This window comes from Bubalus kerabau, chromosome 6, assembly GCF_029407905.1.
Source record: "Bubalus kerabau isolate K-KA32 ecotype Philippines breed swamp buffalo chromosome 6, PCC_UOA_SB_1v2, whole genome shotgun sequence".
In the NCBI taxonomy this organism is placed as follows: Eukaryota; Metazoa; Chordata; class Mammalia; order Artiodactyla; family Bovidae; genus Bubalus; species Bubalus kerabau.
In genome coordinates, this window is record NC_073629.1 from 100,462,848 (window position 1) to 100,485,974 (window position 23,127).

At 45.8% G+C, this 23,127-nt stretch overlaps 3 protein-coding genes and 1 long non-coding RNA gene across 8 annotated transcripts in view; 2 read left to right on the plus strand and 2 right to left on the minus strand.

The window, feature by feature from the left end:
• LRRC41 (leucine rich repeat containing 41) lies at positions 1–18,356 on the plus strand. Its single transcript, XM_055585991.1, has 10 exons — positions 1–214; positions 4,004–4,090; positions 4,873–4,943; positions 11,077–12,220; positions 15,032–15,292; positions 16,248–16,412; positions 16,505–16,603; positions 17,147–17,269; positions 17,494–17,569; positions 17,662–18,356. The coding sequence occupies exons 1-10, from the start codon at positions 16–18 to the stop codon at positions 17,879–17,881; spliced, it is 2,445 nt and encodes an 814-aa protein (XP_055441966.1). The 5' UTR covers positions 1–15; the 3' UTR covers positions 17,882–18,356.
• The window catches only part of PIK3R3 (phosphoinositide-3-kinase regulatory subunit 3), a 275,432-nt gene that overhangs the window by 9,228 nt on the left and 243,077 nt on the right, over positions 1–23,127 (plus strand). The window lies entirely within an intron of this gene.
• Positions 6,201–15,041, minus strand: LOC129655513 (uncharacterized). 2 transcript variants are annotated; one of them, XR_008716029.1, is made up of 4 exons: positions 14,727–15,041; positions 9,568–9,658; positions 8,695–8,830; positions 6,201–6,356 (listed from the first exon to the last, which is right to left on the minus strand). It is a non-coding gene; the product is annotated as an uncharacterized LOC129655513 (long non-coding RNA). The 2 variants fall into 2 exon arrangements; XR_008716028.1 differs by lacking the exon at positions 14,727–15,041 and adding an exon at positions 14,188–14,561.
• The window catches only part of RAD54L (RAD54 like), a 26,568-nt gene continuing 21,722 nt past the window's right edge, over positions 18,282–23,127 (minus strand). For all 3 annotated transcript variants that reach the window (XM_055585993.1, XM_055585995.1, XM_055585994.1), the window contains 6 exons: positions 22,982–23,092; positions 22,713–22,836; positions 22,054–22,132; positions 21,588–21,767; positions 18,780–18,943; positions 18,282–18,683 (listed from right to left, as the gene is read on the minus strand). In XM_055585993.1, the coding sequence (XP_055441968.1) occupies positions 18,470–18,683; positions 18,780–18,943; positions 21,588–21,767; positions 22,054–22,132; positions 22,713–22,836; positions 22,982–23,092 (872 nt within the window). In that variant the 3' untranslated portion in view covers positions 18,282–18,469. The remainder of the gene's footprint in view (positions 18,684–18,779; positions 18,944–21,587; positions 21,768–22,053; positions 22,133–22,712; positions 22,837–22,981; positions 23,093–23,127) is intronic.

Here is a 23,127-nt window from a genome sequence, read left to right on the forward strand (position 1 = left end):
GCGCACCTCCCCAAGATGGCGGCGCCCGAGGCCTGGCGCGCCCGGAGTTGCTGGTTCTGTGAGGTAGCGGCAGCAACGACCATGGAGGCCACGTCCCGGGAGGCGGCGCCAGCGAAGAGCTCGGCCTCGGGCCCCAGCGCTCCCCCCGCCCTGTTCGAGCTGTGCGGGCGGGCGGTGAGCGCCCATATGGGGGTTCTGGAAAGCGGGGTGTGGGGTAAGTCGCGGGATGAGGGGCTACCACTGGCAACGAACGGAGGCGGCCCAGCGGCCGGGGGGCGCGGGGGGCGAGGCCAGGAGGCCTGGGGCAAGGCCCAGCTCTGGGCACTGGAAGTCAGACCTTCGGGTCGGAGCAAGAATTCTGTGACTGGCAGGACTGGGCACAGTAAAGACGGAGACCAAACTGGCAGGTGGACCCGCACCGCGGCCTGACTGGGGGGCTCGGGGGGCGAGGCCAGGAGGCCCAGTCTGGGGTGAAGCGGGCAGAGCCCGGGCGACAAGAGTCAGGACTGACTAGCCGGGCCTTGGTCACCGAAGTGACACTCGGACTGGGTCGGGCTGCAGAACCTCGGATGTCGAACGGACGGGCAGGGATGGCACTGCTACTTGGGGGCGGGGGCCGAGGCCTGGAGGCCCGGCCTAAGGCCAGGAGGCCAGGCCCAGGGCAACGTAACCAGACTGACGGCGCGCGGCCTCCGCTGTCTGCCTGACAGACCGTGGGGGCCGGGACTGTGGAGGCCAAGCCGCTGGGCCAGGGCAGCCAGCGGACTGGAGAGTGAAGGGATGGGGCTGCGGGAGAGGCCGAAAGGCTCGGGGCGCCGAGGCCTTTCTGACGGCCCGGGGCTGGAGGGAGCTGACTGACGGCCAGGGCCTCGGGTACCAAACTGAGTGAGCGACTGACTGACGGGCAGGACTCGGAGCGCCGGAGGCCGCTCGGATTGGCCGGAGCGGCGAGGAAGGGCCAGAGAGCGGGTGAAGGGAGGCCCGGAGCGGGTCAATCGACTGAGGCGCGAATGACGGACAGGCGGGAAGGGCCACGGAGGCCACAGGCGCGGCGAGGGCCTGGGGAACCCGAACTGGGAGGGGGCGCGGCGCCGCTTGGAGGCCTGGGTCCGGGTGGAGTGAAAGAAGGCCCGGGGCCTGAAAGCGGCCGGGACCGCCAGGCCCGGCCTGGGTTGAGGGCGCCCAGGCTGAGTAGCAAAGGCGGGTGGCCGGGGGCACTGGGATGAGGGCCTGGGACGGTGAGCCGACTAGCCTGTCGGGGGGCCTGGCAGTACAGCGGCGGCGGGGCAAGCGGAGTAACGGAGGGAGGCCTGCAGGCGGATGGGCGCGAGGAGGCCGGGCCATGGGGTGGGTACTGCTGGTGGCAGCCAGGGGGCTGAGGAGGAAAACGCGAGTGGACGACCTCGGCACCGATAGTGAGTGTGAAAGAGAGGAAAGGGAGAGCTCTGGGGGCAGGCCTGCCTGCTTGGGCCTAGGAGGCCTTGGGCCTGACAGACTGCTGGAGCGAGGGGGTGGGGCCGGAGGCCTGGGCTGAAGTTGGGTGAGGAGATCTCAGGCCAGGCCGGAGGCCCCGGGACGGGGGAGCGGGTGGCAGGAGAGGAGGCCCTAGGCCCTGGCCGTGAAAGGGTCTAGTGTAGGCCTCAGGGAGTGTGGTGGTGTCTTTGCCTGGAGGACGGCCTGAGGAAGGCCTCCCGTAAGGTCAGGAGTTGGGGCTTAAGGTCCTGGGATGGGGGGTTTGGATTACACCCTGAGGAGGCCGATGTGGAGAAAAGACCCTGAAATGTGGGGAGCTGGACCTTCAGGAATAAGCCCCAAAGCTGTGGAGTGGTTAAGGAGGTCCAAGGATGTAGGAAGGCCCTTGGTGAAGTGGGGGTGGGGCACCCTTCCTGAAGAGGCCCAAGTGTCTTGTCTGGTGAGGGAAGGCTGTTAGCAGTCCTCAGGCCTGGTGAGGGGGAGGGGATTGTGGAGGCCCTGGACCAACAACTAAAAAGGATAGGGTCAAGCTGACCCAGGGGGAATGGGAGAAAAGTCTCAGTGGATCTGGGCAGGAGACTCAGAAAAGTCCTGGGGAATTTGGAAGAAGATACAGTGGATCTGGCTGTGTCAGCCCGGAGCGTCTAGAATGCTAAACCTAACTAAGAGGGACTAGGACTGAGGGCGAAGTTCCCAAGTTGGGAAAGCAAAGCATTAAAGATATGAGCTAAAAAGAAGAGACTCCGGTTCGATCTCTGGGTCGGGAAGATCCCCTGGAGGAGGAAATGGCAACTGACTCCAGTATTCTTGTCTGGAAAATTCCGTGGACAGAGGACCCTGGTGGGCTACAGTCCATGGGGTTGCAGGGTTGGACACAACTGACACACACACACGAAAAGAAGCGAGGAAGAGCCTGGCTTAAGAAGATTGAGGAAAGGTAGAGAAGAGTTTGTGAATAATAGGGGATGAGAATGTCTGTGAAAGGGGATGGCTATACAGAGAGGAGCATATTGGAGGGACAGAGGAGGAAGAGCTCCTATGGGCCTTGCCCAGGTGGACAGTCACACAGAAAGAGCTGAATCAAGTTAGGCCTCTTAGAAGGGCCAAGTAAGAGGCCTGCTAGCAGTGCTATTTTGGAGCAAGGTCTCAGTGTGGGCTAACAGCCAAGAAAGCCTTCCTGGAAGTAGTGCACTAGCGTTTCTTTGTGTAGGGAGAGAGAAGGGGAAAATGAGTAGAGCCAGCAGGAAAGGATATAATGAGGAATAGAACAGGTATGTTATACCTTGAATGCCAGGATATGGAACTTGGACTTTATCTTGAATGCAGTAAAGAGATTTCATTAGTATATTAGCAAACGGAATTAATGCTCTTCTTCAGTGGGTACATTGAGTCCCTACTATGTACAAAGAATTGTACTAAGCTCTTGGATATCAGGATTCAGTTACTGCACAAGTAAGGATAAAAGATCCTGGAATGTAAGTTTTAAAAGAATTTCCTTAGGTATCAAGATCTTAAAACCTGTTCTTGGCAGAACAGAGAAGCTTTTGACAGAATAGGAATAATAATAGCTAAAGGTTAGTGAAATTATGGCCAGCAACAGTCTTCAAGTCTGGTCTCTTCAAGTCTACAAATATGGTCTTCTTTAATTTTCACAACAATCTTAAGAGGTAGTTATTATTATCTCCATTTTAAAATTAAGGAAATTGAGGCTCAAAGACATTAATTTGTCCATGAATTCATAATTAAGTGATACAATCAGCATTTCACCCAGGTTTGTCCCAACTCTAGAGACTATACCATTTAGCCACAATATTATAATGCCTCTCAGATCTAGGGAAGTTAGCAAGAGCGAGTTTTGTTTTTAAGATATATTGAATTAAGGGTATAGAACCTAATTATTTCTATTCTTCATAGGAAAGTACTAGTTCAGGGTACAGTGGGAGCCCAAAGGATGGAAGTGGCCAGTCTGGAAGACTGAGAAGGGAATCCAGAAAAGGCTTAGTAAAGGGCATGTGATACATGAAAGATGAGTAGTTGATATGCTGAAAATGGCAAGAGCATTCCTGATGGAGAGAACAGCATAACAAAGGCACAGAGGCAGAAAGCAGGGAGGTAGGTAAATGAAAAAAGGTAGTTTAGTATGACTGAAGTATAGGGGGCAAAGCAGGGAGCTGGAGAAGTTAGTAGGGCTCAGATTATAAAAGACTTTTTTTAATCACACATATTCAGTAGGACCTTTTAAGTGCAGAATGGTTCATTATGCTTGGGCAGAAGTGAACTGCCAGCTCCTAAATGAGCCCATCTGCTTGCTTTGTGGGATTATCTCACCCTTGAAGATGTGCATGCCTCTGAAATTCCCGCTGCAAACTAAGTGTCTGAAGATAAGTGGACCAGTTTGAATTAGACTTAGGTTAGCGTCTAAAGATTTCTACTTGTCAAGTGAGAAGTCTTTCTGTTTTCCTTTCCAGTAGAATAAATAATGCTTGCAACCCTGGGAGAAAAAAGTAAATTTTGTGTTTGGTTTTTGTAGCCCTCCCAGGCCCAATACTTCAAAGCATCTTACCTCTGCTCAATATATATTACTTGGAGAGGATTGAGGAAACTGCCCTCAAGAAAGGTGAGTGTTTTTCTGTCTCTTTCTCAGTGATTGTAAGCAAGGCACCATGATGTTCTTCAGGTAAATATGACACTTGATACCTGCATAGAACTTCATGCTTTTCAAAAAGTACCCTCACACCTATTTTCTTATCTGATTTCTCAATGTCCTGTGAAACACAAAACAAGTATTTAATCCCCATTATACTAATAAAAATGAAACCACAAGCACACCACAATTAAGAGCAAAGCCAGGTAGAACACAGATCTTTTGTTTTGGGCATTTTTGGTCTTGCCTCATGGCTTGAGGATCTTAGTTTCCCAATAAGAGATTGAACTCAGCCCCTGGCAGTGAAAGCACCTAGTCCTAACCACTCCACCGCCAAGGAGTTCCCAAGCCCAGATCTTTTGAAATTTTAGTTTTTCTATTTTATCAGACTACCTCCTAAGCTCCTCATTAAATACATGTTAACAGCTAACATTCATCCTTGTCTCAAGCATTGTCTTAGGCACTCTCTCTGGAGAAACTTATTTAATATTTTCATCAATTCTGCAAAATCACTATTATTAACTACATTTTGTATATAATGAAACTGAGGTACAGAAAAATTAAGTAACTTGCTCAAGGTCACACAGCTAGACTGTTCTGGTATTTAAACCTAAACAGTCTGTCTTTAGAGCCAGTGCTCTTTACCAGTCTGCCATATTGCTCCTGTGAACCTAGAAAAGGACATTAAAAGGCTGATGTACTTCAGTCATGGAGACCAAGGAGCAGCCAAGTAAATGTGTTATTTCTCTCTACAGGCCTGTCCACTCAGGCCATTTGGCGCCGACTATGGGATGAGCTGATGAAGACAAGGCCTTCCAGTTTGGAAGTAAGTTAAGGCACTAGGTCGAGCTCTGGCCTCACTACATGGTGAAAGCAGGAATAGCACACAGACACAAGCTGGGTACTGGTAAAGCGCAGGGGCAGGCATGGGATGAATTTGAGAAGACGGCTCCAAGGGCTTGTCACAAAGTTCTTTCCTGTTTAACATTTGTCACTGACTGACTTGTTCACCATGTTTGCAGGTGACATAAAACAGGGAAAGATAGTGATTATATTGGATGGCAGAACCTGGATTCAGGTCTTGATAGGGCTGGAACAATGGTCAAATCTAACAGGATGAAATTGAACAGAATAAACCAACTCTTGAGTCTAAAAAATTCCAATTTCATGACCTCAGGGTAGTGGGTAGAGGGGTCTGGCTTAACAGCAGCTAGTATAAAAAAGATTAAGGGGGTTTAGTCTGCAGTGTGCTGAAACCACTCATATAATGACTGTATCCTGAACTATGTGAACTAATGTAACTATAATGTAGACTGAAGGACATGGGGGATGATAGACCTGCTTGACTCTGCAGTGGTCAGGCTATCTCTGGAGTATGGAGAAAGAAGTCAAAGCCACATCTTGTGAGTCACATTTGGAAGACTGGAGATATTTTTCCTGAAAAAAGAAGACTTGAGCAATATGAACTGTCTTGAAATATCTGAAAGAGGGATTAATAGGTTTGTTCTGAGTGGAAGCTAAAGGAAGATAACTTTTTGCTAAGCTGAATGTAGAATTTTTAAACTGCACTTATTGGTGATGAAACAAGCTAATTCCAAAGGTAATAAGCTTCCCATCACTAAGTGTTTATAGAGTCTAGATAACCACCTGACACAAGGGTATTGTAAAAGAAATTCAGCATTGTTGGAGATGTTGGACAAGATGACTTTTAGGACTCCTCTTAGCCCTAAGATTCTGTTATTCATTGGTTCAGATATAACTCAATGGAGCTCTCATCTCTGTTGCTGCTGTGTAATCAGGTGACAGGACAGACTAATTTCAATAAACATTTACTCCAGCTTACCACATACCATGTATTATGCTAAATATTTTAAGTACAGCCATAATCCCTAGTCTTGAGAAACTATCAGTTTACTGGGGAAATCTGCAAACAAATACATCATGTATGGCAGGGCAAGTCGTATGACTGAGTGTAGCAAGGAGGTTGAAAGAAAAGAGAACAAGAAAGTCTTTCCTAGGAAGTAATCATTTGAATTGGGTGTTAGATGGTGAATGAGGCCAGATGACAAGATAACAAGCTCTTATCAGGAACTGCAGATTTATTTTGTGAGTATACACTAGGTTCAGTAACATTCAGCTCCTTTAGCTTCCCACTTCCAGATCTAGATGCAATCCCTGCCGTTCAGCACAGACACTGAGGCCCAACGAAATCATCAGGCATTATGTACAGGATTTAGGCCTTAAGAGGAAGAGAAGTGGACACAAGAATGTTAGAAAGTGGAAATAGCTTTCTGCAGTCTTTAAAGAAACATGATTTACTTTGTCACAGTGTTTCCCAGGTAGTATGGTTGACTAGGAAGTGATGGAGATTGTAGTATCTTTCTCTTTGAGAAAGCTTTCTCCACCATTATCTCAAGCTTCCTGGAAAGAAATGTCTGTTTGTTAGCTGTTTCCTTGTCTCAGAGTATTTCAGAATATTTAGGAAGCCCCAGGCCTGATGGCCTCACAGTCACCTACACAAAGGTCTTAACTTGGAACATATCCATTTCAGAGGGTGTCTTCTTCCACTTCCCACTTTTCACTTCATTCATAATTAAACAGTTATTAAGTGACTGTACAGTTCCAGGCACTATGCTAGGTTCTAAGTATACAATGGTGAGCAAGATAGACATAGCCCTATTATAAAGCAATAATATTTCAAACTATGTAGTACTAATATATGTGTATATTAAGAGATCTGTAGAATAAAATAGATATTCTGGAAACAAAGCAATGAAGAAATAAAGGATTATTCAATAAATGGTTCTCTAGTGATTGGTTAACCATTTGGAAAAAATAGTTAAGAGTCTTGTTTGGCAGAAACCAACACAATTCTGTAAAGCAATTGTTCTTCAATTAAAAGATAAATTTAAAATTAAAAAAAAACTTCACTTTACAGTATATTCAGTTTCTATATGCAAAACCAATACAATATTGTAATTAGCCTCCAATTATAATAAATAAATTTATACTACAGATTACTTTGTAAAAAGTAAAAGCACAAAACAATTTTAAAAATAAAGGTGACTGGTTATCTAGTCTCAGAGTAGAGAGTGCTAATAAATGGGTAGAACAATAAGAAAAAAATATACAGACACATTTGGCCACATAAAATGCCAACACTATAAATACAATTTAGTGAAAGATTCTTCCAGGCCAAGAATACTGGAGTGGGTTACCATTTCTTTCTCCAGAGGATCTTCCCAACCCAGGGGGATGGAACCCAGGTCTTTGCAGGCAGATTCTTTATTGGTCTGAGCCACCAGGGAAGCCCAAACACGATTTAAAAGGTGCATAAACTAGGAAATTATGAATGTTTGCACCAATATTTGCAAAATAAAAGGATACAGAGAATAAGACAAAAGAAAACAGTAAAATGAATAAAGATTTGGATAAGTCACAAAGTATACAAAAATTTCCAATAAATTTTTAAAATGTTCAATTTCATTAATAATAAAAAATGGGAAAGTAAAATTCTACCTCTTTAAAAGATAATTCCAGGGGTGGGCAGAACTTGCATTTTAATATGTTGTTGGCAGGAGCAGAAATGCTACAACTTTCTTGGTGGGTAATCTGGTGATAACTGTCAAGAGTCTTTAAAAAATGCTCAAATTCTTCAACTAAAATTATATTTTATGGTATATAAAAACTGAGATACTCATGAAGATTTATTTCCAGATGTTCATTATAGCAAAGTTATAAACAATTTAAGTATTCAATAATATAGACATTAAACATAGCACATCTATATTTTCAAAATTATTAATAAAGTCATTCTAGAAATATTTAAATATTTCTAAATATTTAAATAGTGGTAAAAATGTTTAATGATGTGGTGGTATAGTCTTTTTTTTTTTTAAGCCCAGAATTTGAAACTGTTCAGAATTGTCTCTGTGTTATAAACACAAATACCTATGGCTTGTAACATATACACTCCAAAAAGTTTTACACATGATTTTTGATTTGCTTCCATAAACTATTCCTGTTATCAGAAAAACAATGGACAATATATAGTTTGAGTATGGCTCTAAAAGTTTAGTATAAGAAAATATTTAGCTCTCCCTGGTTTGTACACACATTTCTTCCTGACCAGTACCCGAGCTACCAGCCCATTGTGGATGGGCCAAGGATTAGTTGTGTTGGTAAGCAAATGCCACTTCACCTCTTTGATGGTGTGTCATTTCCCAAAAGAAAATATTCAAATTACTTTGCATTGTCTGAACTATAGTGTACAAGTCCACAAAATGAGTGGCTTGGACTACTAGATCTCTCAGGTTATTTTTCAGCTTTGAAATTTTAGCACAGAATCTTGTACAAGCTGGTGATGGAATAAAGTGACAGTGAGTTGCTATCTATGCATTAATAAAAGTGACAGTGAGTTGCTATCTATGCATTAGTTGTCAGCTAATTTTTTTACACATTTGATTCTCATAATTCTGTCATGTAGGTATAGTTATCTTCCTCAGTTTATATATGATGAAACACACAGAAAGAGTAAAAGTGATTTGCCTAAAAGTTTCAGTTTGTGAATGACAAACCTATCCAGTTGTGGCAGCCTGGCCCTGGAGGAAATGCTCTTAATCACTGTCATGTTGCTTTCACTGGTTATCACAGGTCTGAGGTGTTCCAGTTTCAAGTATTCTCTCCCATTGTCTTCATGAACCAATAAAATGTCTGAAAAACCCAAGTATTTAGTTATCTACAGTTCATATTCCACATGCCTTATAGTTGGAAACTTACACCTTAATTTTCACATTTGTCTGTTATCTTAGCCCCAGATCTCATAGTAACCATCTACTTCACTTGTGAAGTTAAAGCCTTGCTGGGGTTACCTGCAAGCATCTTTTAAGATTGTGTGGGCCAGCAATGTGTGAAAAATGTGTTGAGTGAGGATGGATTGAAGGATTCAGGAATACCTTCTTTACTTCTATTAAGGCTAAGTAGAGATTTGGTTACCAGGTATTTTTTCCTGCTTCCCTCATGCCCCCACACTGCTGCTGGAGGGGTCTTTCTTATTGGTGCCATCCAGTTAGCTCAAACATGAAGTCATTCATGATTATTACAGCGTTCTCAGGAAACAGCTCAAGCCAAGGGAATGACACTTTTGCCCGAGAATAGGAGCCTAGCTCCTGACAAGAACCTCTTTTGAGGGTCAGTCTGGTAGGAGGAATGCACGGAGGTAGGGTAGAAGCCAAAAGAAGTGTCTTATTTTTAGATTTGAGGAACCTCAGGCCCCTACTACCTCTGCTTCAGGCTGAATAAAGCACCCTGCTTAACAGGCTTTGCCTCCATTAAGTCCATTTCCCATGTAGGGTAATTATCATTAACAGTAAAGTTACATTTTATATTTTACAGTTTATAAAGTGCTTGAATTTACATTTACAGTCTCCAGTTCGATCTTTACAACAAACCTGTGAAGGTGATACTATCCACATTTTACAAATGAAGAGGTTGAGTATGTCGCAGAGCTGGCACTTTTCAGTCATCAGACTTTCCATGCACCTTAGGAGAGAATGGGGATTTACAGTATTTGCCTTTTGAGGTAGGCAGGTCCTTTTGAGGTAGGTAGCAGTAGTTCCTAATCTCTGATACATGTATCAGAATCATTTGGGGGGAGATTTGAAAATAAAGATGCTTGCATCTTACCTCAGATGTAATCACCAAGTCTGGGTACATGGCATATGAATTTTGGAGAAAAAGTCCCCAGTAAATTTGATGTATTCCAAAGGTTAAAAATCACTTGTGTTTAGAGTTCTCCTGAATGTATCAGAGTAGACTGTTGAAACCTCATATCCAAGTATGGCCTTGGAGAAAACTAAGACTTGGTCCCTCCTCTCCAGGAATTTATCTGGTTGGGATGAGACATGATGTACACAGGCAGAGTGACAATACCATGAGACCTATTTACCATTGTCTAAAGACATGAATAGTCGAGTATGAGTTCCAAAAGTAGGAGGTTGAGTAGGAGTGGGGGAGAGCAGTCAGTGAGATCTACAATTTTAGGGAGAAATGAACGGCCTCAAAGAGCAAAATGTTGATAGGTCCTTTCAGGAAGTCTGTTTGGGCAGTGGAGAGCATTTCTGGCAGATGTAGGAAGGGACAAAGGCAGGTTTGGGTCCATGAGGTGACCAGTTTTGCCAAAGCAGAGCTTTCCTGAGCAAGTGGGAGATACACCTTCTCCAGTAGGCAGAGCCCATATTGTGGACAGCTTTCCCTGCCAGGCTGAGGAACTTTAAATGTGCTGCTGCCCTGATCCCCTTGGCAGTGGGGACTCAATAGGGGTATTGGAGAATAGTGTAATCAGAGTTGTTTTTGAACACAAAGATTAAACCCAGTGGACTTGTGTAAAAGTTTGGGAAGGGAAACAAGGAGAGCAATCAGGAAGCTAATGAAGTACCAGGTGTTAGGTAATAAGGGGCTGAACAAAGGTGGCAGCAATAAGAATGAAAAGGTAGGATCAGATTCTAAAAACAAAGGTGATATAACAGAAGTATTTCACTTGAGGGACGTTTTGGCAAAATTGTCTCTGGAACCAAATTTCCTGGGTTCAGGTTTTGTTTTTTGCTGTACCACACAGCCTGTGGAATTCTTACTCCCCAACCAGGTATTGAACCTGGGCCATAGGCAGTGAAAGCTCAGAGTCCTAACCACTGGACTGCCAAGGAATTCCCTCCTGAGTTTCATATCTTAATCCTACCACTTAATTATGTAACCACAGGCAATGACATTTGTGCCTTGTTTTTCTTACCTGTAAATTGGATCTAATAGTAATATATACCTCAAAGACGTGAGGATTAAATGAACTTGCATGTTATTTAGAACATTACCTGGCTTAGTAAACAGCTAGCTATTGGAAGGAAACTGTATCCCGTGGGTAGCACTTAGTATCACAGCTGTCTGGAATGTTCTCTGCTTTTCAGAGCGTGACCTGTTGGCGAGCCAAGTTTATGGAGGCCTTTTTTTCCCATGTTCTACGTGGGACCATTGATGTGTCTTCTGACAGGCGTCTTTGTGACCAGCGCTTCTCACCTCTCCTGCATAGCTCCCGCCACGTCCGGCAACTCACCATCTGCAACATGCTGCAGGGTGCAACTGAGCTGGTGGCCGAGCCCAACCGCAGGGTTCTGGAGACCCTGGCCAGTTCCCTGCACACTCTTAAGTTCCGCCACTTGCTGTTCTCCGATGTGGCTGCTCAGCAGTCACTTCGGCAGCTGTTACATCAGCTTATTCACCATGGGGCTGTCAGCCAGGTGTCGCTGTACTCCTGGCCTGTGCCCGAGTCAGCCCTTTTCATTCTTATCCTCACCATGAGTGCTGGCTTCTGGCAGCCAGGCCCTGGTGGTCCGCCCTGCCGCCTCTGTGGAGAGGCCTCCCGAGGCCGGGCCCCATCCCGAGATGAAGGGTCCCTTTTGCTGGGCTCACGCCGGCCTCGCCGAGATGCTGCTGAGCGATGTGCTGCAGCTCTGATGGCCTCCCGGCGTAAGAGTGAAGCCAAGCAGACGGCCAGAGCTGCACCTGCCACTCGGGTAACACGCCGGAGCACACAGGAGAGCCTGACAGCAGGCGGCACAGACTCTAAGAGGGAGCCCCTCCCTCCAGCCACCTCCCATGAGGCTCCTGGCACCAAACGCCCACCTTCTGCTCCAGCCACCACCTCCTCTGCCTCTGCTTCCTCTTCCACATCCTCATCTAAACGGGCTCCAGCCAGCTCAGCCCCACAGCCTAAGCCCCTAAAGCGTTTTAAGCGAGCTGCAGGGAAGAAGGGTGCTCGCACCCGTCAGGGGTGTGGCGCAGAATCTGAAGACCTGTATGACTTTGTTTTCATTGTGGCGGGTGAGAAAGAGGATGGGGAAGAGATGGAGATTGGAGAAGTGGCTTGTGGAGCTTTGGATGGATCAGATCCCAGCTGCCTGGGGCTTCCAGCACTGGAAGCCTCCCAACGATTCCGCAGCATTTCCACCTTGGAGCTTTTCACAGTTCCACTCTCCACAGAGGCGGCTCTGACACTGTGCCACCTGCTGAGCTCCTGGGTGTCTCTGGAGAGCCTCACACTCTCCTATAATGGTGAGTGCCCTGGAGGGCTGAGATTTGGTTTCCCAGCAGCACCAGCTGTGCCCAACCCTGTCAGGGGGAATAGGGGATATGATCAGGAAGCCAGAGATGTGGCCCTACCCACCTCAGGGAAGACAGTGGCAGACTCAGTGCTACAGAAGATGGATATATAGTCTATGGCTTGATCTAGTTGGAAGCAGGGGTTCCTGAGGAGCAGTGAGAATCTCAAGAGTCTACTTTGGATATGGTAGGCTAACCAAGGGCAGGTGGGAGAGTATAATGTATATAGGCCCAAGGAGAGGGCTGAGGTTGTATCTTACCTATCATATCAAAGGAGCTGTACAAAAAGATGTGGGACACTTTTTTTTTTTTTTTTTAAAAGATCAGACCAGCAACCTGCCTAACAGTCCTTAGGTCTTGCCCACCTTGTTGTGCCCAAATAGCCAAACTTCAGTTCTGACTAAACCCAGGAATCTACCTATGTTGCTGAATGCTGCTAAAGTCACACAATTGCAGATTAGTGTACTGTATACATTCCTGGTCATCAACCTCATATGAACCCTGTTTGCAATGTCCGCTCCATTCCTAACTCTACTACTTCCAAATCCTTTCCTCTTTTCCTTTCTTAGCAAATCTCACCTGCTTGACAGAGAAAATAGAAGCCATCACACATGAACTCCTTCAATTTGTTAACCAGCCTATAAACTTCTGCATTTGCACTCTTTTCATCACAGTGGGATAAATGGCTGTCCTGTCTAAGGCTAACTCATCTGCTTGTGTTCTGGATCCATACACTCACCTCCCTAGGAAAACTGTTTTTCAAATGCCTTAATAAGAACTTTTATATATTGCCTATTATGTGCCTGACATACTTTAAATATTCTTAAAACTGGTTTAATCCTTAAAATTGTGAAGCCAAGTGACTTGCCCAGGATGTCGATAGGTTATAGACCTAGAATTCAAACCCAGGTGACCTGGCTCCAGAACTCATGCTTTTAAAGCACTAACTACTTAATGCTGCCTCTCTTCTCTGGATCAGGTATCCACCAAAAACTACCACCATATCTCCTCCATATATTCTACTTATGAACTACTGTCCTATTCTCTCCTGCCCTTCATAGACAACCTTAAGAGTTATCTGTGCTTTTTTCTTCTCACAGCCACTTCAGCCTTGCTTACACTCCTTCTACTGCATTGTGGACCTAGAGGTGACCAAGGTTATCTGTGTTGCTAAGTCCAGTATATACTTTTTAGTCCTCATATTCTTGACATCTACTATTCTGCATTTTCTTCATGTAATAGTCTCACTTCTAACCTCAAAAATTTTCTTTTTCTCCCTTTCTGGACATTATTTGCCCTAATATTCAGAGTTTCTCAAAGCTCTCCCACTTTACATTTCCTGGACAATTTTGTCCATTTCCTTGATTTCAAAGGCCAACCATGCTCAAGACACCCCCATTTTGACATTAGCACATATCTTAACTCCAGACCAGTTTTTCCATCTGACAAGTAGGAATCACAGTATTTATAAACCACATTCCCCAAGCTGAATTCATTTTCTTCCTTCTGTTCTCAGTGACATCACAGATGATTCAGTTGCCCAAAAGAAACCTGGATTCTTACTCCACATACATTAAAGATCTCTCTCTTACTCCACATATATTAAAGATACAAATTGTATCTTTACAATCTCTCAGAATCACTTATCTCCACATCCTTAATTCAGATTATCATTACTTCTCACCTGGATTCATCATTTCAGCAGTTTGTCCATACTCACCATAGTTGTTTATGCCACAATCAAAGTAATTTCAAAGTGCAAATCTGTAACTCATTCATTTAAAAATTCAGTGGCAAAAAAAAAAAAAATTCAGTGGCTTCTTGTCACCTACTTTTAAGTTTTACTTACAGGGTCATTCATGTTCTTATCCCTGCTCACCTTTATAGTTGAATACTTCCCTCCCTTACACTTCACACACCTGCCAAATTGAGAATTTTTCAGTTCTTGGCACCTGCTTTCTCCTTCAGGTCTTGATATAAGCAAAATTCACTCTGCCAGTCACTGTTCTTCCACCTTTTAGCTTCTTTTATGTTTAGGACCTGCCTGGAAAGTCTTTACTGATGTAAGCTAGCCTGGGTGCTAAGTAGCCATCCTTTTATTTTCACAATACTCTTAATTCCCCAGTTCTCATCCCATGCTTTTGTTATCAGGTAGGAACAAGATCTGCTGCTCATGACTTATCTAGCAAAAAAAAAAACAAACTATTTACCAGGGCTAGTTAATAGTTAAGGTTTAAATGAACCAACAGGAGCCTGCTCAGTCCAGAGATAAAGGTGTGTAGCTTCCACAGAATTATTTGCTTTGTGGCATTAATTACCCTAAGCTTTCTGGATTCTACTACTCCCTTCTGTGAGATATGGTTTTCTGCCCCATTCCCACCCAGTGACCCTTTTAAAGTATTCCCTGTTGGATCACTGTCATTCTCCAGCTTAGTTTTAGATGTTACCCATGACCTACAGGAAAAGTCCAGAGGTCTGTACTGTTTAGGTCCATCATTCAGCTAGCAACCACATGCTGCCCCACATTCTATCATGTTTTGTGACTCTGGCCTGACTGATGCTTGAGGGTATGACCCAGTAGAGTAGACACCAGTCGGCTGGTTACCTGAGGAAAAAGCAAGACAATGGATGAATAATTGAGAATCATTGAAAATAATCTGATCCAGAGCTCAGATTTGGTAGTTTAATCAATATCTGAAGTTGTCTCTGAATGTTATCCCTGATGTAACTCCCACGATTGACCTAATGTCTTTCCTGCCATAGGCCTGGGTTCTAATATCTTCCGTCTACTGGACAGCCTGCGGGCCCTGTCAGTCCAGGCTGGATGCCGCCTCCGTGCCCTGCATCTCAGTGACCTGTTCTCACCACTGCCCATCCTGGAGCTGACACGTGCCATTGTGCGAGCCCTGCCCCTGCTGCGGGTCCTCTCTATCCGTGTGGACCACCCCAGCCAGAGGGACAACCCAGCTGTGCCTGGGAATGCAGGGCCCCCTAGCAACATAATTGGGGATGAGGAGATACCAGGTGAAGCATTGTGTGCGTGTATTTCCTCACAAATGTGCAGGTGTGTTTGTGTGGGCCAGGCAAAAGGTTTCTAATCCAGGTCTCTAAACCACCACATTCCTGGCTGTCTATAATTTGTTCCCTTTAGAGCCTGCTAATCTTAAAGATGGGCTTACCTGGTGGTTCAGGTGGTAAAGAATCCTCCTGCAATGTGGGAGACCTGGGTTTGATCCCTGGGTTGGGAAGATCCCCTGGAGAAGGGAAGGCTACCCACTCCAGTATTCTGGCCTGGAGAATTCTATGGACTGTAGAGTCCATGGGGTCACAAAGACTTGGGACACAGCTGAGTGAATTTCAGTTTTAAAGATAACCATGGGTTGGATAGATCTCAGACCAACACTAGCCTAGTAGGGAGTCACTGGCACATCCACTCCAGATAGGAGTCTGAACCAAGAACCGAACTGATGGGTCCCCATGCTATATGTTCTTTTAGTTCCTACGTGTCTCATATCCCACCATTCTGCATATGCTAAGTTGCTTCAGTCATGTCTGATTCTTTGTGACTCCCATGGACTGCAGCCCACCAGGCTCCTGTGTCCATGGGATTCTCCAGGCAAAAATATTGGAGTAGGTAGCCATTTCCTTCTCCAGGGGATCTTCCCAATCCTGGGATCAAACCCACGTCTCTTATGTCTCCTGTATTGGCAGGCAGATTCTCTACCACTTGTGCCACTTGAGCCCACCATGGTGCATACTCTTTTATTATACTTGTGTCTGAGTAGTCTTCTTGGATTAAAAGCACCGTTAAGGGCAAGGACTAAACTGTGTATTAGCATCCTGCCAGCATATATAGGCACTCAAGGACAAGTAGATAAATAAATGATTTTTCAGTGAATCCCTTAAGGACAGGGTGAGACCTGCAATGGGAGTGAAGTAGATATGACCAGTTGGAATCTTCTCTTCCTACCATATCCAGAAAACTGCCTGGAACAGCTGGAGATGGGATTTCCACGGGGAGCCCAGCCAGCCCCACTGCTCTGCTCTGTACTGAAGGCCTCAGGTTCTCTGCAGCAATTGTCCCTGGATAGTGCCACCTTTGCATCTCCCCAAGATTTTGGGCTTGTGTTGCAGACACTCAAAGGTATGATCCAGCTAGAATGATAAAGGGAAGAGAATAGAAGGGGACTTTGTTCTTTGGGAAAGCTAAGGTCCATGAACTTTCTCCCAATCCAGAGTATAACCTAACCCTAAAGAGGCTGAGCTTCCACGACATGAATCTGGCTGACTGTCAGAGTGAGGTGCTCTTTTTGCTACAGAATCTGACTCTTCAAGGTAAGTTCTTCATCTAGAACCCAGGGACTCATTGGTCCTCACTGCAGAATTGCCACGGTCTCACTGAATCAACAAGCCACCGTTCTTTTCTTAGTCTTACATCCTCATAACTAAAATCATAGAACCTGCATCACCTTCCTTCTAGATGGTCCCCAACCTAACCATTCCTATACTAAACATGGGAAATTATTCACTTGTAAATTACCTCACCTAAAAGTATTCTTACCTTCCACTAGCTGACAGAAATGATGGTGGTGGGAAGGGATAAATGTGCTATCAGGCCCCCCTCATAGACTTGTCACTAATGTCCACCCCTGCATAAAAGGAAGTGAATGGAGAACTGTCCATCTAGAGAGTCTCCACATAGGCTCAGTCTCTGGTTTGAATCCTGACTTAGCTGCAACCTTGCTTGAGGGTTTGGACAAATTATTTTCTCCTGGGACTCTATAAAATGCTTATAACCCTTTTTAAGGCCCTGGGGACAGGTGGGACAGCACCAGTTCTCAGGCTGCCACCAGAACTTGTTCCAATTTTTCTTTACAGAGATTACCTTCTCCTTCTGCCGTCTGTTTGAGAAGCGCCCAGCCCAATTTCTGCCCGAGATGGTTGCTGCTATGAAGGGCAACTCCACACTGAAGGGCCTCCGACTGCCAGGGAACCGCCTGGGTGGGGACAGGGCCCTGAGGAGGGAGAGGGGGAAGGAGCCAGTCCTCTGACCTAGAAACTCAGTGGGTGAAGGCACATACCTCTCCACTGGGAAGACAGGGGTTGGGATACAGTTGTGCTGGAGCTTTTGGAGACTGGGCTTCTCTCCAGCCAGAATTGGGTTGGGATACCTTTGTTTCCTATTCTGGGGTAAAGGTGATGAGCATTTCTCCCCATCTCCCCAGGGAATGCTGGCCTACTGGCCCTGGCAGATGTTTTCTCAGAAGATTCATCCTCCTCTCTCTGTCAGCTGGATATCAGGTACCCATGGGGGTGGGGAATGACAAGGGATAAAGCTGTAGGGACACAGACCAGGGATTGATTTCTGGGTTTCTGATCCTCACCCCTACCAGTTCCAACTGCATCAAGCCAGATGGGCTTCTGGAGTTCGCCAAGCGGCTGGAGCGCTGGGGCCGTGGGGCCTTTGGTCACCTGCGCCTCTTCCAGAACTGGCTGGACCAGGATGCAGTCACAGCCAGGGAAGCCATCCGGCGGCTCCGGGCCACCTGCCATGTGGTTAGCGACTCGTGGGACTCATCGCAAGCCTTCGCAGATTATGTCAGCACCATGTGATGGGCCCATGCCTCACAGGCCCATGCTCAGTACCATCAGCTTGCAGGGGCTGAGGCATGGGCTGCCCAGAACTCCCAGCACCAATTCTGTCTTTCTCTTTCTGCTACCTTTTTTCTCTTTTTTCCTTTTTCCTTTGCACTGAGGTCCTGGAGGCCTTGATGGGGCCCAGCAAAGGCATTCCCACACCTGGGTTTGGAGCCTTTGGGTTCCTTACCCAGTACCCTGGGCTGGGAGGTTTCAGTGGTCATCAACCACTGAGGACAGCCCCCGTCCCCTTCCCTGCCCCAGGGTTCCTGCTTTCCTTTCTCAAGCAGGTACCCAGGCTTTAGTGAAGGATAGGAGTGCCCATTACCAGGCCTCTCCTCTCTGCTGGGCTTACCATGCTGCTTCCAGGCCTCAGTCCCTTTCATACCTTTATTCCTTTCTTTTTTTTAACCAAAATTTTTCTTATAAAATAAATTTTGGGCAAACATCATGCAGCCCTTCTTGATTTTTCTCTCAGAGAACAAAATCCAACAGTGCCCTATTGGGCAGGGAGTCCCCTTTCCCCATCTCTTTCCTCTAACAGCTACACACCAGACCAGCTGGTTAAAGGTGGAGGCCCCGCTGCTCCTCATGGGAACGCTGGTGGAAGACAAAGGTGATGGCAGTGGAGGCAGCATCCCAAGCAGCCTGGAGTACCTCATCCTTGAGCCCCCGCTTATCAGTGCTGTGGTTCCACTGAGCCAGGTCTGAGGTGCAGTCAGAACCGTCATGGGGTGGCCAGACCTGGTGGTTGTTGACGCAGCGCCGGCAGCGCAACCTGGGGGCAGAGGACAGAAGTGTGGTTACTGTGGGGCCCAGCTCCATGCTGTGTAGGGTGTTCAGAGAGAATGGCCAGCAGGGGCACCCCACTCACCTGTCATGTGTGTCACTGAGCTTAGCCTCATCCAGGGTAAACAGCTCCTTCAATTCGCCGAGAGAAAAGTGTCGCTCCACATCCTGCTCCTCATCCACCACACAGCTGCTCAGTGCTTTCTTATGGCTCTGACGCTGAAAGATCTTCTCCTCGATGGTTCCTGCCTGGGGGGTGGGGGCAGAGGTGGAGCCCAGGGCTAAGTCACCTCCACACATAGGGGGCAGGAAAACCCAGGGGTTGAAACTATAGCTGCGCAGAAGGGGAGATGAATGAGAACAGTCTTGCCTCAGTATGGCTCAAAATGGGCTGATCAGCTCAGCCCATTTTCCTAGTCTATCTTTTAGGAATATAATTTGGACATGTCTGCCCACCCAGGATATTTTCTGTACCAACAGAGGGTTTCAGGGCCTGGCTAACTTTCTTTAGGATGAGCTGAGGTTTATCTGCAGCAGCGTTATCTGACCTCCACGCCAAGCCCAAGTCTCACTCACTCAAGTAAATATCATTTGGGTATGAAATGCCAGGCCCTGTGCTAACACCAGATACAAATAAGAATCAATATGATCCCTATCCTTCAACTCATAGACTAATCAGAGAGACAGACAGACATATAAACTAACTGGTACATGACAGAATTCTATAGGCTACCCAGCGACCCACAGGAGGGACAGCATGAAATAATGTTGAAGAGCTTGAAAGTAAAAATTATCTTTAAGCTGAATCTTGAAAAAGGAATAGATGGTTTACAAAGAAAGAACAGAAGCCATTCCAGACATAATAACAAAATCAATCAGCCTGGCCTACTGGGGGCCTGTCTAGAGAATGGTAGGAGTAGGGCAAGAGCTGGGACTGAGAAAGTCCCATACTGCAGAAACTTGGATGCTAGGCTAAAGAGCTTGGCCTTGTCCTGAAAGTGCAAAGCAAAACTAGAATTTTTGGAAGGCTCATTCTGGAAGTAGTTGTGAATAATGGATTATGATAAGGCCAAAGGTAAAGAATTAGGATGCTGCTGCAAAATCCAAGTGGGAGATGACTGTGACTTTAGCATGGGATGGTGAGGAAGATTAGAGTAAGGACAGGATGGTGGGACACATGTACACCCAATGGAATCAACTGCCATTGATTCATGTCAATGTATGGCAAAACCACCACAATATTGTAATTAGCCTCCAATTAAATTAATTTTTTTAAAATAAAATGCATGCCCTTTCAAAAAAAAAAAAAGGCGGGGGGGGGGATACATTTTGAGAAAGTAAAATCAGTGATAACTGGAATCTGGTTAGGAAGCAGAGAATGGTCCACAGGATGATACTCATATTTGGGTTGGGTGGATAACAGTCATTAAGTGACAAAATTCAGAAGGGGATACTCAAGACATTCAAGTAGAAATATATAGTAGGTGATAGAATTTTAAAATCTGCAGCCAGTAAACAGTGTCAGACACACAAAGAAGAAAAATCAAGAGTCTCTTGTTTTAGTAATTAGGAAGTCAACAGTACACTGAAAGCAGATCCAGTGGCAAAACTGGTGAGTTTAGTGAGTAGGAGATGAGATGAATTAAATCTCTAGGCTTTGGGAAAATCTGACAGTGAATGAATGGAAAATAACCCTAGGTTGTCACTACAATGTAAGAGAGGGTTGAGAAACTTATTTTTAAGGTGAGAGCTACTTGACCATGTTCATAGACATCAGGGAAATAAAGGAGAAACTGATCAATTAAGAAAGGAAAGAATGGGGAAAGGGTCTAGAGCAGAGCTGGAATGGTAAGTCCCAAGTAGAAAGGAAGGAAATGATTCTCGTTTGAGAATGGAAAAAAAAGAGAAGATGTGAGACGGACAGAACAGAGGAAGATAGGCGAGAGAATTTAAGTTTGGTAGCCTACATTTTCTCTGTGAGGTAGAAGACAAAGTCTCTGCAGAAAGAAGGAAAGACAGGATTAGGAGGAAACTTGAGGGAAAAACTTGAAGTGGCTGTTGAAGGAAATGAGATACAACCCAGCTCAAAATGGAGAATGTGAACTTATGGTAGTGCCAATCTAAAAATGCCAAGTTTTATCTGGTGCAAAAGCTGCAAACAGCTGTAATGATCCAAGACTAGGTATTAGGGGAAGAGTGGCAGAAAGGATGCACAGGGAGGATCGGGCCAAATAGTAAGGCAAGTCAAGCCTGATTGGGAGGAACTGGGGCAGGTAGTAACTAAGGACATTAGGTTGAAACAGATGTAGAGGTCAAGGAAACATGAAGGCTAGAGTGCTGGCAAACTGCACGGCCCCTGAAGTCAACCAGGAAGATAGCTGGAGTTGAAGTAATGAAGACTGAGCTGGTGTCCAAACTTATTAACGAATTAGGTAAACAGCAGAAGGTAGATAACTGTAGCAAGGAAGAAAAGAGGGTAGTTAAGGCAACATGAGCTTCAAAAGAGGTACTATAGGATGGATGGTCTGAGTGATCACTGAGAACCTGGAGAATGCCAATACCACCACTTAGACCCACAAGATGGAATGTGAGAAGACTACAAGGCAAGCAGCACAGAAGAAATCAGGTTTAAGAGAAAGCAAGTGTCCTGTGAAAATGATGAGGGCATAGGGGAGTTTATTATCTACAGGCATCCAGAGTACAGCAAAAAGGATCTGAGGAACAGGGTAGAGAGAGGGGAGAGAGCAGAAGAATGAAGGGCTCCAGGCTACGTCCAAACCTTGCTCACCACTACAGGCAGAGGGGCCACAGAGGCAATGACAAACACCCAAGGTGATCCTGAAGGTCTTATTCCATGACCCACCACTACTCTGAACATTACCACCATCCTTACAGATAGTAGGCGATAGATATAGCAGGTCTTCTTTTGACCATCACGCCAGACCCGGGCCATGGCTTGTTCATCATTGGCTGGGTTCCAGTCAGGGTCAAACATGACCAGTCGGTTAGCCCCGATGAGATTGAGGCCACAGCCCCCAGCTTTGCTGCTTAGCATGAAGACAAAGTCAGGACTCTGGAAAAAGAAGAAAAAGAACTGCTTATACCCCAAATTAAGAATCTTACTCAGACCAACCAACTGTTCTCTCACGTGTGGACTGCCAGTTTGCCTGCCTACCAGCCAATTTATCAGCCTGCAAGCTCAGTTCCCAGCACAGCCTTCATAAACCAATTAGCCTAACCCTACCACACCCACCAGAAAAAAAAAGAGAGGCCCTAAAGCAGAGGCCCCTTATAAATTAACAACCCTTAGTTCTCATGTTATTGCACTGGTAGCATGGGGACAGTGGCCGTGCATTTACCGATGGGTTGTTGAAGCGCTCCACAACCTTGGCTCGCTTCTTAATGGACATCGTGCCATCTAAGCGAACATATAAGTACCTAAAGGGGGATCCAAAGATCAAATCAAGAAGTAAACAGAACACAGTGGGAGAAGGGGAGGGTTGGACAAATTGACTGACATATATACACATAGCTAGTGGGAAGCTGTTCTATAGCACAGGGAGCTCAGCCCGGTGCTATGATGACCTAAAGGGGTGAGATGAGGGAGAGGGAGGTTTAAGAGGGAATGTATACTTATGGCTGATTCACATTGTTGTTCAGCAGAAACTAACATGACATTGTAAAACAGTTATCCTCCAATTAAAAAAAAAGAAGTAAGTACAGTGTCCTTGGAGCCAGAGCTACTGAAGAGATAGAACCAACCACTCTTGAAGGTTGTTCATATATAATCTGAAACCCTAAACTCCCAAAGGGATTGGCAAGGAGCTAAGGGGCGAGGACCGTCCTGTGGAGTACCTGAAGGAACAGGGGCTATTCTGTTTGGAGATGGAGCAATAAAGGAACAAACATCTGGAAAGTCCTTCCTGTGCCTGCATTTTGGCCCACATCCACCAATCCAAACACCTGTTTTTCCTATGAATACAGTAGGTGAGGTATCCCTCTGACAGCTCTTCCCTACCTTCGGGCTCGGCAGAGTTTCTCAAAGAGGTCCAATGTCTGAGTGTAATTGGACACCAGCACTACTTTGTCACTGCTGTGGCTTCGGGTCACCGCCAGAATGTAATCAAGGACCAGCATCTTACCTAGGAGATCAACAACTATCAGCCCCCAATGCGCTATCCCAGTGGCCAGGATTCTTACTCTTGAGATGGAATAGATCGAGCACAGAGAGACAACCTCCTGTCTCTCTTCCCAGAGGGGCCCAAAGACTGGCAGGAAAGGACTCACCTGACAGCTGAGGCTCTAGAGCCTTGGAGTTATAACCAGGGGGAAATATGTCCAAGGTACCTTCAAAGCCATCTTCCTCTTGCACACACTTGTCATAGATTAAAGCTGGATCTGAAAAAAAAAAAAAAAAACAAACCTCCAAAATG

What these genes read in the sequence shown, in the direction of transcription:
- LRRC41 (XM_055585991.1), top strand. Translation starts at nt 16, where the DNA reads ATGGCGGCGCCCGAGGCCTGGCGCGCCCGGAGTTGCTGGTTCTGTGAG. An exon ending in GGAAACTGCCCTCAAGAAAG is followed by an intron (nt 4,091 to 4,872) that starts GTGAGTGTTTTT and finishes TTCTCTCTACAG; the next exon opens with GCCTGTCCACTCAGGCCATT. An exon ending in ACTGCCAGGGAACCGCCTGG is followed by an intron (nt 17,270 to 17,493) that starts GTGGGGACAGGG and finishes CCATCTCCCCAG; the next exon opens with GGAATGCTGGCCTACTGGCC.